We start from the raw sequence: 16,843 nt of genomic DNA, 5'->3' as shown, positions 1-16,843 counted from the left end.
TAATTTTGCAACATGAGAAGAAAACTCCCGGACCGAGCAGCAGCGTTAGCTTATAAAGAACCATTAGAAATACACAACGACATGATACTTCCAGAGATGGGTTATCGGCCCCAGGGCGGAGAGGGGCCGGCGCAGGACATACGGTTATCTCTTCTTCGCTACCACAAGCCACTGCCCGCATTTCGGCGAGCCCTCTGCCCCGCAGACCTGCTGCGGAGACAGCGCACCGGCTTCCCAGTGACGGGAATGCTTCAGCTGGCCCGGAGGGCGGCGGAGAGCGCCCCACGGCCGTCGCAGGGGAAGCCGGCATCCTGCCCCTCACCTGGAAAAAAGAAACCAAACGCCCCCACACCCTCACCCCACAAACCCCCAAGCAGAACAAGCAAACCGAGAACGCTGCTGCTGCACCGCCCTGCCCCGGGCAAGGGCCGCCGCGCCGCGACTACTCGCCGCCCTCCTGGACGGGGCTCACCGCGAAGTTGCCGGGCTGCGCGAGGGACTCGCACTCCAGGTCCCCCTTGGTGCTCTCACTGCTGGAAAGGCACCCCAGGCCGGAGTCCTGACTGCTGGGCGGCGAAAACACTGCGAGTGAGGAGGGGAAGAGAGAGAAAAAACACTGCCTGAGACATCCAAGGCCCGGACCAGAGGAGACCCACACGGATCTCCCCTCTCCGGAAAGGGGCGAGGAGGAGTCCCCCACTGCATGGAAAGTGCTGTCTCTCTCTAGTCAAGGTGAAGGCAGCGGGAGTAACGATGAGGGGAACCAACCTCGAGTCTTGCGACTGTTTCCCCTTCACCCACGAGGAAGTAACCTGACTACAGATCCTCAGACCCCAGCTCGGGCAGCCCGAGGCTGAGGCCAAATATTACAGAATTTAAAACTAACACAGTGCTAGGAACTGTTGCAACATTGCAACTTGCAGGAGATACAAAAACCAAGTAAAAGGGTCTCTGACCTTCCTAACCTTAGATGAGTTGAGATCCACCCCCAACACTCCCTTCCTGCCTACCATGAATATAATTAAGGGGAAGCTGGAGTGGTAATTTCTCTCCTCATTAACTTCTTGATTGGTTTCAGGCTCAGGATTCCGGCTGGCAGCAGTTTGTCACCAATTCCAAATGGCCAATCGTTAATACTAATGTTTGTGTAGCTAACTGCCAGCATCTGCCACAGCTTCTTGTACAACAATAATAGTGAAAGGGTAACATTAGTGCTTTCCGTGTTAATTCAGATTTTGTTCATCAATAGGAAAATCTATTACGTAATTAGCAAAATACATCGTTAACTGAGGAACTCCGAGGGAAATGAAATCACAACACCTTAATCATCAATATCTGTTTTGTATTTTATTGTTTAGTGGAGAGTATTACCAGCCATAGGTTGTTTTTTAGAAGCCATGGTGAATCTAGTACTACTGCACAAAATCAAACAATGGCAGAGCTGAGGCTTAAAGCCTGTCCTGAAACCACACTGTTGTGCCTATGGAAGCAGCTCCTTCATCCTTGAGCCCTGTGTGGCTGTGGACTCTGGGGTCCTCTAGCACATCTAAAGTCCAGTGCAAAAGGTGAGTTGGTTTTGACAGCCAGGAGAATCCAATGGGATTCAAGGAAAGTAAACAGTACCATCTGGGTTTAGCACATCACTGAGAAATACTCTCTTAAAAAAACAACATCCCATTTCTGTAGTATCTTGTATTTCTGCAGTAATGTCCATTTGCAACTCGCCTTCCAAATTTGTCCGGATTTTAAACACAACACTGGTTACCAAGTGATGGAAAAGACATTATGAAGTTGACTTCATGTATCATTTTCACTTACTAACCCATGACTAGACAAAATGTCAATTTTTTTTTTCTTTCAGGAGTTTTGACCGTTTTTGACTTTGCTGAACCTGGCTCCTTCATTTAATGCAAGTCTCTCCTTTGATGCATATACGGGACAAGGTAAGGCTCTAACATCACTCTGACAAAGCAGACTCTATTATTGCCTTTTAGATCTGACTTAAAACTTCCATATTTTTTCTTTTAAGCCTAGTGAACAGTATAGTAACCTTATATTACATTTTTTTCTTTTAAGCCTAGTGAACAGTATAGTAACCCTCTATTACATTTTTTTCCTAGATAAAATAAAAAGAAAAAAATGTGGTGCTTAGACATGAGAGAATGACAAAGTAGTCAAGGCAACTTCCAACTGTTTTTAAACATCCTGAGAATGCTGCTAATGATTTAACGGCACAGAAAGAGGAATCTGGTCTGCAGCATCATGTACTCCTTTGCCATGTGGTCAAAGGCACAAAACAGCTGAACAGATCTTCAGCATCTCCAGGCCTGAACAATCAGGACCTGAACTCCTGGAGGACGGCACTGATTTGCACCTACAGCAGGTTGGAACAGCAATTACATAACCTGCAGTTGAGAAAAGCTTTGTGGATTTTTACTTTTTCTAACACAGTAATCATGAAACTCAGCATGAGAAACACTCCTTGTGGTGTGCAAGAGCCAAGCTCTATTCTGCCATCAGAACATACCAGGCAATTCCTGATGCTGTGTCCTACCTTCCCTTTTAAGTAAGCAGGGTTGATGGTGGAGTCCAAGTATCTCAGTGCCTGGATTAGGATGCCACTTCACTTCCTCTACTAAGTCTGCGCTTGACACTTCTTCATTGCCTAAGAGCTCCCAGGACTTGAGCCAAGTGTAAACATATAGACTGAGAAAGTAACTGAGCAAGAGAGGAACATTTCTGCTCCTCTGCAAGGGAAGCTGGATCATCTGGTGAGATGCATAAGCACACTTCCTGGGTGGGCCCAGTCTGCACCACACTCCCACAATCTGAAACACACACCATGCACTACTTCAGGTTAAGTAACTTGTTGGAGTCGTTCGTGTTTTGACTACTACAGAATGTCAGAACAAGAGATGCTCTGTAGGCCCATATACCAATAGCAAAGAATCACAGAAAATGCAGCAATTGTCACCTTTCCTGATATCTCTTAAAGACTACCTTCTCAGTGATAATTCAGGGTCTTAACTTGTACCTAACAAAAGCTTTGGCTAAAACAGGTTACATACAGCAACAGGAACCATCTCTTTCTCCAAAAGGTACATTGCAATATGTAGTAATGCAGGTACTGTCACTTCAACAGGGCTGACTGGCTCAAGAGCTCAGCTCTCTAACTCTAAAACCTCATTCTGCTTTAATTTAGTAAAGCACAATTGTGGGGTGATAGCCCTGATAAGCCTGGATGGGTTGAGGGAAATGCCTCAGCCCCCTTGAGGGATGCTCCCAGCAGAGGACAAAAGCTTTCAAACTGATAAGATTAACATAGGGTGGAGTGTTGTTAAATAATGACATGGCCCTCCTTTGTGATATCTTCTGTGACCACTCAAGGAGCCCACTCCCCCTCAGGCATCTGTATCACCTCCCAGAACTTAGTCACACTAAACCACCTGAAGAAAAAAAAAAGCATAAAAAGAAATGTAGTTTTAACTGCAGGAGAGAGAGAAATGCCATCGTCTCTGTTGAGGTAGCTGCTGCAGTTTTTTCTTTAAATAGAAAGAATCCAACGTGCTACAGCACAGACATTAAAATCCTACCACAGCAAAACGGCCACTTCACTTTTAGGATTTTTTTTTTAGCAACTCTATGGTATTTAGCATAAACCTGGGGAACGAGACAGAGGCCAACTTTTTTTGGTAGACAGACAACCGCATCTGCTTCTTAGCACCTCAAGCAGTGGCTCCTAGGTCTTCTGGACCAGTGGAGCTCCAACAGTTTTTCCACTGACTTCCAAATTTATCACAGTTTTGATGATTTGGGCTTTATATGGCGATCTCTAAATGTGTACAGGAGTATGTCATGAGAGCCACATGGATTTTAAAAACAACACAGAACTACCAAGATTCACTTCTAGTAGATGAGAGTGCTGCTCCTGTATCCAAACCTGTACTGCTTAATTGAAGACTTCTACTGCAGTCAAGAGTCACCAAAGTCAAGAAGCAGTGAGCAGGTGCAATGCTGATGAAAAGCGCAAGTACTCAGACTGGGACCTGCAGCTATAAAAAGGCAGCAAAAAGGAAATTAGCAATTCTGTTCCAGTGTTTTAATCACACAGCAATAAAATGTGGAAGTTACAAGTGCAAAGAAACAAAACTCATGTTCTTTTTGATTTAAGTCTATGAGTTTCATCTGCTTGAGGCTTGTGGCTGATGCTCCCACAGTTGCTACACAGCCCTTATCTGTGTAAATAACAGTACCAGAATTGGGTCTGTGACAGTTTTTAAAGACCATTCCTTGATCTAATTACCTTTTACCCTTGGGAATGCACCTGAATACTTTTGAGCTGTATGAATCTGAAAAAAACAATCAGCTAATACCACACAGGAAAAGAAGAGAGAAGGGTTCCCAAACATAAACACAAAACCTTATGTCTTCTGACACTGGAAACTGCACTGAGTTTTAAGTTGAGTGATCCCTGGAATTCAGTGGACTGAAAAGAGTAATACACTTTCAGTGATGTGAGAAAGCAGAACAATATTCATGCTTGAAAAAGAAACATTTTCCCGAGTTTACATTCAAAGAACTATTAAACTCTAAATATGCAGTAATTTGTAAAGATTTTAAGTTGAGTGGTACAATCCATTTTTTAAAACTTTTTCACATTTCTTAGGGAAAAGCAAAATAAATAAGCATGCCAGCCCGTATGTTGCTAAAGCCCATCCACTTCTTCCCAGTGTGCACACATATGTGTGTGAACACAGCCAGACGTAGGATGAAGAGGAGTGGAACCAGACTGCCAGTGGCAGTTTGACAGCATGGAGTGATGCCTAATGATTTTAGTATATATTTTGTAGATTTTTGGGATTATATAGGTTACATGGACTTTCCTGGGTTGCTCATATATTGGGTGGTATTAGAAATTACTAAAATCTTTCTCACAGATTCATGAGCTTTCTCATGCCCTGCCAAGGCCATGGTGTTTGTGTGTGAGAAACCAACCACCTGTAGACACAGTGAAGACAAAACACAAGAAGGCGGCCTGGAGGTTCGGGAACTTCTCCAAGGGGTAGTTCTGAAGACCCCTGTGGGTGGGGCACAGAGGAAAATGAGAATCATGGTTGGTTATGTTAATTGCTCGAGAAGTTATAAAAGCCATGACATCCCTGGTCATGGGTGTGCATGTCTGTGTGCATATGTGGGCCTGTGCATGTGTGTGTGCAGACCTTGGGTATGCACCGGAAAGCTTTCAATAAAGGTATACCATCTATCTTTCTCCATTAATATTGTGTCTGAGTACCTATTTGCACAGAATTTAGGCATCAGGCAACAGGAGCATCACTAAAGCACGCCTCAGTTGTTGGCACAAGGGTGGACAGGAACTGCTCTTCACTGTACCTCCTCCTCTGAAGCACTTTCCTTTTGCAAATACCACTGTTGTTTAAACAAGCAGCAATTTCCACTCCAGTCTCCACAGATCCCACATAAAGGCTTCTGAAAAACAAACTGGCCAGGGGAAACAAGTGGCAGTCAAACCACGAAGCAAGTCTTAATACCTGCACAAAGGGCAGAATGAGAGAAAATGGCATTGGCATCCTCCACAGGTTACAGTGCAAAAAACTGGCACTGGTTTTCTTGGCACCACTACAGGACACAGTGGACTGACTGGCCAGTGTCACAGTGGACAGTCTGAAGAATGGCAGACTCAGTGGCCTGGAAATAACCGCAGGTCATTCTGTTTGAAACCATTGTCCAGTTACCACTCAAGTCAATGGTACCTTGCCTCTCCACTGCTCAGATACATCCTGAAAGGGCTGACTCCACCACGCAGTATCAGAAAACAGCCTGGCGAGCCATAGCAACTACATTAACACACATTGCAACTGCTTGACAAAACATTAGGTCAAAACCCCAAACTAAATCAGCCAAACAAACCCCCACAAAAGAGTTACTGCTGCAAAACCAGGTACTCAGAATCAGAGAACTCTCAGATTCATCTCGGTTGTTGTCTCAGAAACCGAGAAGAAATACAAAAAAAGAGAATGGGAGAAAAGTAGATTTTTCCTACTGTGGGTAAAGCATTAAGGTCTGTCCTGACTCTGTTGTAGATGATCATAAGATGGACAAGATGCAATCTCAATGTAAACACATACAGAAAGGCCAATTAAGTTATCCTAAGCAACCTCCCTTCAGCTGCCTCTCACCTTTGGGAGTGCTCAATCCTATGCTCCTGAATGTTCAACTTCATAAGAGGAGTTTAACAAGGGGTCAAAAAGAAAATCTACCACCACTGAATCTCTCATGTGATTCACTTCTGTGCCAATGCTCTGTTTGAAAAGATGGAGGACTACTACCTTCCACCAGGGTGAAGAAGCTAGCATTAGTGACAGGCTGTTCATAAACCAGCCCTGCAATGAGTTCAGCCTCACGCTCTGGTATTCTGCTCAGTGCAGATCTAAGACTCCTCCAGCAGCGTATGGGCCCTTGGGTTCCTGCTAGAAGGTCAAAGAGAAGCTGCAAGAAAAGTAAGAAACAAACTTCCATCAACTGTGTTTTCAAGATTTCTTTTGAACACAAAGATTCAAATTTTATACAGCTGCAGTGACTCCTGCTTCAGGATGTTCACACTTGGTGACTCCTCCATGTATTTTAGCTTTTTTTATTCTACTCCCTGAAAATTAAATGTAAAAAAAACCCCACACAGCTATCTCTTCATTACACCTCTCTTGGTCAGGAAGAATGCTGGGATGAAATGGTTCTTACTGACTGAGAATTCCTGCCAACATCCACAAGTGCATAAATGTGCTCAACATCTTCTGTATTGAGTGTCCTTCTCTTCCCATTCCTCAGGCCTCATTACAGAACTGGACCAGGTGACAGCTCCCACAAGGACAAATTCTGGAAGCCCCCCTGAAACCAAGGGTTTCTGCTTGCTGCAGCTGCTCACCACAATACAGTCTGATTGCAGGCTTCTTAGCAGCAGCATGATGTATGGTAAAGTGTTAGATGAGGAGGCTGATATCAGTAAGTTACATGGGGATAATGAAAACTCAGCTATGGGTCTGCCTTAAACCAAACTCCTCACACTATACACACCAGGTGAAATGTCTTTGTAACTTTTGGTTTGATCAATGTGTTATGTACTATTCTGTGCTGATGACAATGTGGACCAACTTGCAAAAAAATGTGGGTGGTGCTCTTTTTCTGCTTTGTATGTTGTTAATTAATGTAATGGAAACCTGTCCAGTTCTAAAAATGTACATCTGTGGATATTTTCCACTGACAAGAAGCTACAAGAGCAACAAGCAGAATTGCTTTTTGATGCAAAACCAAAAAGAAGACTAAGGATGTGCAACAAAAAACATGCTCCATGTGTGTCTCTTAACACAGGTATACTATTTCACAGTTCATCCCCTTTCCCCTTCTCAAACACCTATCCTTCTCACTAATGTTTAAGGCAATTAGGATTATCTTGGATGCCCACAGTAGGGTGCATTTATTGTGTATTTTCAAATAGATTTAGTTCTTGGCATTAGGAACTCAGGATAAAAGGTAAAGATCTCAATGGAGATCTTTATTCAGCATGTTTTACTACAGATTATCTCATTCTTTTCCAGTTCATGCTTGTAGTTCTAGCAACTAAGAAGGTAAAGCTGTAACTGATGTAATTAGAAACCAGAAGCTGAAAAAAATCATTCTGATTGGTGAATCCCTCACCTCTGGTTTTAAATTGTCTTCTAGTGATCTGTGAAACATTCAAACAAAGCCTTCCACTTCCCACCCACCATCAGTTAGACAGGCAGGATGCATAGATGGTACTTGGGTGGCACAGACTTTTTTTTTCTGAGACTTCAAAATACACCATGAAACTACACCAACGCATCTATTACAAAGCAACTGCCCTTCATGCTTGCAGATAGGATCTGGAGCAGAGCAGTACTGATGGGCCAACACTCTCACCTATCACCAGCTTTACACTGTGTGGCTAACTTCATGTTGCTAAGCTACTGCTGCAGGCTAGGAAAGGCAGAGGGCGAACCATCTCAGAAAAACTTCAGGAGGTTCAGGTGTGCCAAGGGGAGTTCCCTTGCTTTGAATGACTGAAAGATCACATGTGGAATTCAGCTGATAGAAGCTTTCTTTTGGTTTGCAGAAGTGAATGGTTACTTGTCCCTTTTGCATGTACTCACCACAAGCGCTCATTCTGCCCAAGTCAGGTCTCAGCATGGCACACCTCCGTAGAAGCCTCCTCAGTTTATATTCCACTGCCAGGAACCCTAATGGCTAGTTTTCTCAGGAAGGAAACACAATTTTAACTGTTTCACATAGACTTTCTGCGTTGGAAGACATGAAGCAAACTGTTCCCCAAGAATGCGATATCTCAATGTAAAGCAAACATTTTCTACTTCTGAGTAACAAGGTAAAATAAGCACTTCTGAAAGTGATTTTTTAAAGCCACGTCTAAAATAAACATTCTGCATGATTACACATAAAGTATAACAACCTCAGCATCACAAAAAAGCTGGGATGAAGTCACAGATCTGACTTATTTTTAACCTGGTAATAACACCACAAACAAAGGAATCATGATAAAATGCAAAAGGCATCTCCCTTTTCCCTCCCTAGCATCCTCCAGTCACTTATTTAAACCTTGTGTTGTTATGTGCACACATTTGCACAAAAACACAAGGAGTTACACTGAAGAACTGCTGAAACATGAGTTCCTTTCGTTTTGTACTGCCCGTACTGCAGAGATGCATAGGCCTCTCCTTTGGGCTGTGACTCTGACCAGCAGACCTACTTCTGGAGATCCTTACTTCTCTCAGACATTCATAGTCCACCATATGGTTTGCATGGCTGTGCTCTACAGCAGAGTTCAATAAAGAGAAAATGCTTTAGAAAAGAAGGAAATCAACGCCCCAACAAACCATTTAAAGATTCAAGATTAGAGAAGAACCACCAAAACACAGGAGGAGGCATCAATTTCCAGGAAAGTCACATAAAAATGTGACATCTACCAACAAGTGAGGACCAGGAAGGAATCTCAGAGGAATGAAGGTACTTGTTTCATCACATAAGAAGGCTGTGACAAAGCTGGGACCTTGTATCTCTTTATTCCTTAAGGTTGCTATTTCATGATTTCATACACAACACCAGAGACTGACTCTACATCAAAAAAAAAAGATGTCCCTGATGTGTTATACTCAGAAGACTAGCAAAACAGAAGCAGCTTTGAGAAAAGAGTGAACTTCAAATCCACTCTTTGGACTGTTTTCTTTTTTCTATAGTAATCAAAACTTGTTCTAACAACAACATTAGAACACACATATAGCAATCATTTCTCATGAGAAATATGTAATTAACTTGCCAGCTGCTGGTGCCCAGGCTCACATGTCTATCCAGGGCATTTTATCTCACCAGGATGGCAAAAATTGCTGTGCTGTTCTGGGCCAGTTATCTCAGGACTCCCTAGACTGTCCCACTACTGGGCACTGCAACAAGGCAGGTCTCAGCAGTCCATACACCTCTCATGTGTCACCACCTTGAGTGCCAGATCCATTAAATGAACTGTGTTTATGGAACTTTGCTCAGTTGTTTTGGTTTTTTCGTCCTGCAAAAAAGAAAACAAACCATTCCAAAGACTGGAGTCAGAAGAGGCCACACAACCATGTGAACAGCCAGCAACACTTGGTGGCAAGTCAAAATCAGCAAGAAACTGCCTTCAATTCCGAATGTTAGGTCAGGAATCATAGAATGGTATGAGCTACAAGGGACCTTTTAAGATCGTGTAGTCCAAACCCCCTGCAATGAGCAGGGACATCTCCAACTAAATTAGGTTGCTGAGAGTCACATCCAACCTGATCTTGAATGTTTCCAGGGATGGGGCACATACCATGTCTCTGGGCAATTTGTGCCAGTGTTTTACCACCCTCACTGAAAAAATTTCTTCCTTCTACCTAGTCCTAATTTGCCCTCCTTTCATTTAAAACCATTGTTCCTTGTCCTGTTGCAACAACCTCTACTAAAAAGTCTGTCACTACCTTCCTATCAGTCTCCTCTAAGTACAGAAAGACCTTAATAAGATCTTCCTGGAGCCTCCTCTTCTCCAAGTTGAACAAATGGACTCATCTTCCATATGAGACTGTTGAGGAAAGGCGGTCAGCTGAACCTCTGCTTCTCCTGTTCTAAGTTTGCAGAAGTATGTGATTTCAGCAAAAACAATCAATGGAGGATTAGATTTTCCACAGCAGAAGTTCCTATCCAAACAATTTTCAACCATCTCTAAAGAAGGGCACATGGTACTGTCTCTTCACACCCTACAGTCCACTTGGGCACAATTTGGTGACTTCATGCTAATTTATAGAGACCGATTACTCTCTATCTCCTCTGGGGTCTGCATCTTCTCCTATGGTCATGACACAGGCTTTTCCATATATCCCAAACACCACCTAACCTATTGATAATGTCACACAGAGGTGGCTGAAATGGACACCCCCAGCTGCCCCTTAGTGTCAGTGTAGCTGTGCATGTTTATCACAGCTGTTATGTGGCAGCACACAGGAATGAATGGAGAAAAGGTTTCTTTGTGGGATGACTGCTGACACCAAGGGTGCAGGCAGAGGTGGGGACAGCTTTCAGTTTCAAGGAAAGACCTCACAGGCTACATCTATCTCCTAGTGCAACACAGGAGACATCTAAAGACTCCTGACTCCTCTTATGCTTCTGGACATCATTACAATATAGATGCCATTCTTTTCGTAATACCGATATTTAAAACCTGTTTAAAGAAGAACTTCCTTGTGAATAACTACCTCTAGAAGCATCAATTGTCCTACCTAAAAAATGCACTGCCATTTGCAATAGCTGAGGCAAGAAAATTAAAAAAAAAAAACTTGGTTAATTTTAAAGTAAATGGTGCACTCAAGGCTCAGGATAATGTTACCAAGCAGCAGAATACGTAAAGAAACGAAACAAAAGGCACAAACTTTCTCCCTTGTGTAGCTACGCTAAAGGAAGGAAATACAATTCCAAGAGCTCTAATAATCCCACATAACCTTTTGGTGTTCAGTACAGAAATCCAAACAGGGTTATTATTTTGGCTGAATATTTCTCCATTCTTAGGTCACAAAGGCTGTTAGTCTTCACTACCACAACAGGAACAAAAGGAGGCCATCACAGTTTGCACAACGCCTGTACTAGTTATAGAAATGTAAATGGTAATTCTGGTCACTCCTCTTTACATTTTTACTGCTGCCAATGTCATTTTCAATTTATAAAACAAGGATGAAATCCATGCCCATTGTCATCAGTCCAAATGTTTAAAGCATAAATGAATAGCTAATAATGATGGACTCAACTCTTTCAAATTTAGTGATATAATTTTAGCACAAGAGTGCCATATTATACAGCTTAAAAAGATCTTTTGGATGTAACTTGCAAGCTTTTGGAAATCAAGAGGTTATTAAACAATCAGCAAAAATGCTAGGTCTAATGCAAGTGATCTGTTATGGCAGATACAACAGATTTTTCACCTGCAAATAAATCTATTTACTTTTTCAATTCTCTTGTAATACACGTTTCTCTGCTGGAAAGGGAGAAAACAAGGATCTGCAACTCATATCACGCTAGTGAAAGCAACAGATGGTTTGTCACCAACTTCAGCATGAACTGCACCATACTCATGAACAACTGTGCTCAATATTGAACAAGAGGGAAGCAAGAAGCAGCCTTATTGTTTACATCTTACAATTTAGTTGGTAATTAAAAAGCCCAGAAAGCTTTACAGTGACTTAGTATTACCATGGCATTACCATTTTTAATATTAACTTTAGTTTGGAAGCAAATCAAGCAGATTTGCAGTAAAACAGTTCAACAAGCATTGATGAAATACATAGCACAACACAGGTATATGCACAAATGGAGTAAAAGTGTTGCTACTTACTTTAAAGTGAGATTTATGCCCCCAAAAGTTTATGAACGTCACTGTGATAAGTCAGAGTACTTGAGTAAATAAGGACAAAAACAGAACACAAAACATTTTTGAGGTAGTCAAATAAGTTAAATGAAGTTTCACACCACATTAGGCTTAAGACAGACCCACTGTGCTATATTGATATCCACTTCCATGAACACTACAGCGTTATTAAATGCAGACTGTGAAACGCTGGTGCAGCAGTGAGGCTGGTCCTGCTCCAAGGTGAAGTGACAGCTTCCAGCTGAGCGTGTGCCACCAGGTGGAGGGCATGGGCTGTGCCTAATGTTGCTGCTGCTGCTGTCAGCTGCACCTCCACATCTCCCGCTGATGTCCTACAGCCATGGTGATGAAGACCTGGTGGAAAGGTCAACCAACCAGTGCCTAGCACGTTCTTCAGGATCCTGACAGCTGCAGTCTTGCTAAGAAGGGCCAATTTCCCCTGAGATGACATCGATTATAGTCTACAAGCTGTGGGTCACTTAAGCTTAAAAACCTTGGGGTTTGTTAGCTTCCTACAAGGGTAGTAGGTCACTTGAGAGCCCTTGTGCCATCTTTCCTTACCAAGTGTTTTGGAATAGATGCAAGTTTCAACATGCACTTTCCCTGTCCTTGCTTGACATGGTCTCAAGTCCAGATGGTGAACCTGAAATCATGTTTAAGTGGCAGAAAAGTTCTAAAACACATAAATATATAAACAGAAAATCAGAATGTTATTATTGTAACCTGTTCAGAGAAAATTTTAAGACAGGTTTCTGGGGTCTAGTGGGCCAATCAGACATGGGTGGCTGCATCAAAGATGGCCTGCCCTTCAAGGAACCCACTCTAACACTACACCTCAGTTAACTTCAGGAGTGCTGAATGGAACTCTGGTCAACAGAAAAGTGATTCAGCACTTTAGGGGCAAGGCTCATCCTCTGCTGCATCATACAGCCCTGGTGCAACCCACCACAGACACAGAGCAGTGAAACTAGTCACAGGCCAGGGCTGCAAGGAGCTTGAACTATGCAGAGTACTAAGTGCCTGATACTGTTCAGGGTCAAGGCACGGTTTTTCCACTCTCTTGGAGGATGGGGAAAGCAGTCTTACTCCATACGCGTAGCTGACAGGCGTAGCAGCTGAACCCAGAAAGAAAAGCAGATGAAGCGATCCAAGACGGACAGCTAAGAGTCAGAGCTACAGAAGTAAGCTCGACAGTTGCGGAAGAGCAATTACTTTCAAACTAGGGGCCAACCCACATTCCTCTCTCCTAACACCTTTTTAACAACAGTTTAGGCAGTTACAGCTTCATTTGGGTTAGTCTCTGTAAACATATCCACTTAACAGGAATACACCAGACACCTTTCAATAAGTCAGTGTTAACTCCCTCCAGTGCAGACTCTGCACAAATCCACGTGCAGTGTTTATGCCTTGGAAAAAACAGAGACAACCCACAAGATTAAAGACCCCGGAAGTGCACTTGTGACTCAGAAAGTGGTGCTACAAGACATGCTGGTAGAGATAGCTTCATAAACTAAAACTTCGTATTTACCCAAGGGAGGAAACAGCAAAAACTGACATGAGTTAAGTCTTGATTTAGAGTATTTAGGAGATTTTAAACTATATTTAAGGATACACAGCTAGCTCAAATCCAGCTCTGACTGAAACTTAAAGAAATTTGTTTTATATAATCAAAAGCCAATTAAAAAATCACTAAAAGATCCAGTGTTAAACAGTTGTTCCAGGATGTGAAAACAGAACCCTCCTTGCAGTGCCTGCAACTGCTCTGAGACAGAATTTGAAAGGGAGAATGATTTATAAATGAACAGGAGAGAACTCTCATTGATTTTTTTTTATGTCCAGAAAGGAAACATAACTACCGACCAACTGGACTAGGAACATTCTTTTAGTTTCAGCAGTCTAACACGTGACTAGTGCCATGACTAGAGTAAATAAACCTGCTATCCACAGCACACAGGGTATGATTCAGGCCTTAGGCAAATCCACTTGTGAAACCTATTTGATTTAACAGACACAATGAGATAACCATCAGGCATACAGCTTTGGAATTGGAACTGTAGAAATATGAGAAAGCAGGAAATAAACACAAACAGATAAATGCCAGTGTTAAAGAAACTAAGTTGCAATTTTATTTATTTAAAAATGAACAGCAGGGAGTCCTATGTGTTTAATTTGGCTTCCACTCTTTTCTGATCACATACTAACACGAATCCCAACAAATTAAGTGTTCAATTCTGAACATACTTCAAAACCAATCTTCAGATCTTGTCAGACTTTTAAGAAATGTGCATTTCAAAAATAACTGCTCCCCTCAATCACTTTCAAACAATTTAAAAGTAAGCTGTAATCTGTGCACAGATGCTTTCCGCTTTTCTCACAGCAGCCTGTGATTGTCAAATGGGGTAGACACTGTTGTAGAAGACGTGGGTACACTACAGAGAACACTGCGCCTGTGCTGTGACACAACGGGAACATGCTCAGCCTCAGGCAACCAGCGGGCAACTACCCTGGCAGAAGCCACCAGGTCACTTCAAGTCCTCTCCCTGGAACACCAACAGCATTAAAAAGTTAAAGAAAATGCTGACACCCTCCTAATTACAGAGAGGAGAGCAGAGTCATTCTCCTGCTCTGACTACTCAAAATAAGCATGAATAGTTACATATGATCTTATTTACACGTGGGAAAGCAAATACTTTTATAGGACACAACGCGAGTTTCCTGGCTTTGCATCAGTACAGTATGACAAGTCTGGTAGTTTTCCATTTTTCAATTCTTTGTGTGTTCTCCGGACTGCAGACTAACAATATGTCACAAGCAGAAAGCAGCTATAACACTTCCATGTCTGATCTACTTCAACAGGTTTGGAAGAAACGAAATGTAATTTATTATAGCCTGTTTAGCTCTGCTACAATTACCCTTCAAAACCCAAAGGAGAACAATGTAATTGAAGGTACATGCCTTCTTCCCTGCAGAAGCCTCCAACAGCCTCAGGCAAAAGCTAATACAGATGTAGTACAAGGCATTAAAAGAGTGTTGGATGCTGTAGCTAGCAATTATCCTGGTATTTAAACAAATCTATTGCTCATCAGGAAAGCGTTTAGTGCAGTAGTCGGAGCGAGACAGGCTGACACGGAGCACAGCTACTTAACTGTCCCCTCCAGCGATTACACTTTCTCAACCTGAGAGTCATGTCAAATTAAACAATTACACATTGACTTTTCACTTCTGTAAACATTAAGCTATGATTGACAATTCCTGGATGCTGTAAGGTATCCATTATAATCAGCCGACATACTGTCAGCTTATTTGTTGTGTGTTTTTTAACTCTTTTCTGAGCCATTTCCTCCTGGACTATTTTTACAGTGCTCTACAGAGCAGGGTCGCCGTAACAAAGTGCCACCCTCACCATTACAGCTTTGTACGTGTGTGAGAAAACAACTTAAAATTAAGTGACTGAACTTGGCATACAAAATTCTCCCCTCCCCCCCCTCCCCGCTCTTTGACCTGGCCCCCACTTATCAATTTAACTCAAATTTGGAGATGTCTGGACAGCAACAATTGGGTGCTAACACTGCAATGAATACTGTTAATGGCATCTAGAGTATTTTTCCCAGTACCTACTCTAACTCATGGAAATCTTTTTCGGTCTATGTATGGCAGACGCTGCAAGAGAAGGAGTCACCTGCCAGAACTGGAAATTTAATTACAAGCTCGACAAAACTGTTCTGAATATGTATTCATAAAGACCTCAAGCTTCCAAAGGCTATTATAGCACCCCTCTATCAAGGTACTGTTTACTAATATCTGAAGACTGCAGCTTAGTAAAGTTACTAGAAATGGAGCAGATACATAGAGCAGCCAAGGTTGTGAAGAAATACACCCCTTTGATTTTATATGCAACATTTTGGTTCCTGAAACCACTACATTATAAGTGACAGTTTTACTATCTACCCCTCTAATTCAAGCCACAAAAGTAACATAAAATACATCCAAATTTTCCCCTCTCAAAATCAAAGAAGTTAAAAAAGAAATCATAAATAACACTTAACACTTTTACCACCATCATCATTGTCCTCCTCTCTATGAAACCTCACTAGATCCTTTAAAGCCTCTGGTAAAGAAGCAGGTGAGATTACTACTGTATCGTTGAGCTAATTATGAATACAAGTAAGACTAGAATGGTATTGGCAGGCCTGGAAGCCTCTGTATTTGGTATTTTGTATTATGGTTAGTGATTCTGAAGCTTTACCTTCACATTGGCTGCAGCAGAGTGAAAGGTAAACTTTACTGTGTTGTTTTTTTAGAAATATGTAATAAATAACTAAATATAATCAATACTAATAAACACATTTGTGAAAGCTGTTCTGAACTAGAAAAGTATTTTTTTACTGCAGGATTAGCACTTAGAGTAAAAACAAGTGTGGGAACTGAAAACAGCTGAGGAGGACTAATGTAAGTATAGCTATCTCTCCTCTCTGGACGTTAACAACTGCAGTCCCACTCCTTTTTCCACTTCTGAACTATATTTAACACCTGAGCATGGATCTCAGAAATCTAAAATTAAGTGTAACAGTACTTCAAACATCATATCTCTCCCTCTGGCTGAAAAATCAGGCAATAATAAAACCAAAAGACTTCAGTGAAAATTCCAGAAAATGCCAGCTTCATTTCAAACACAAAAGACAAAGCAGTCCCAGCACCTAAGACAGTCAAATATAATGTAACGCTCAGGTTGTGCAGAACAGCACTAAAATAAAAACATCAAAAGAAGCACTTAAAAATTTCTCTGGTCTATCTCCAATATTTTCTTTCTTGGTAATCAGTTAACTGCCACCAAAGTACCAAACTTTCACTGGAGAAAGTTACTATTCTTGTCTG

At 42.0% G+C, this 16,843-nt stretch overlaps 1 protein-coding gene across 1 annotated transcript in view; it reads right to left on the bottom strand.

Moving 5' to 3' along the window:
- Positions 1–442: 442 nt before the first annotated feature.
- Positions 443–16,843, bottom strand: part of DMRT1 (doublesex and mab-3 related transcription factor 1) — a 65,873-nt gene continuing 49,472 nt past the window's right edge. The window contains exon 6 of the mRNA XM_071580649.1: positions 443–582. Coding sequence (XP_071436750.1) covers positions 443–582 — 140 coding nt within the window. The remainder of the gene's footprint in view (positions 583–16,843) is intronic.

The sequence above is a fragment of the Pithys albifrons genome, chromosome Z (genome assembly GCF_047495875.1).
Source record: "Pithys albifrons albifrons isolate INPA30051 chromosome Z, PitAlb_v1, whole genome shotgun sequence".
NCBI classification, from domain to species: Eukaryota; Metazoa; Chordata; class Aves; order Passeriformes; family Thamnophilidae; genus Pithys; species Pithys albifrons.
The sequence above is the reverse complement of the archived record's forward strand: the minus strand, read 5'-3'. Positions and strand labels throughout refer to the sequence as shown.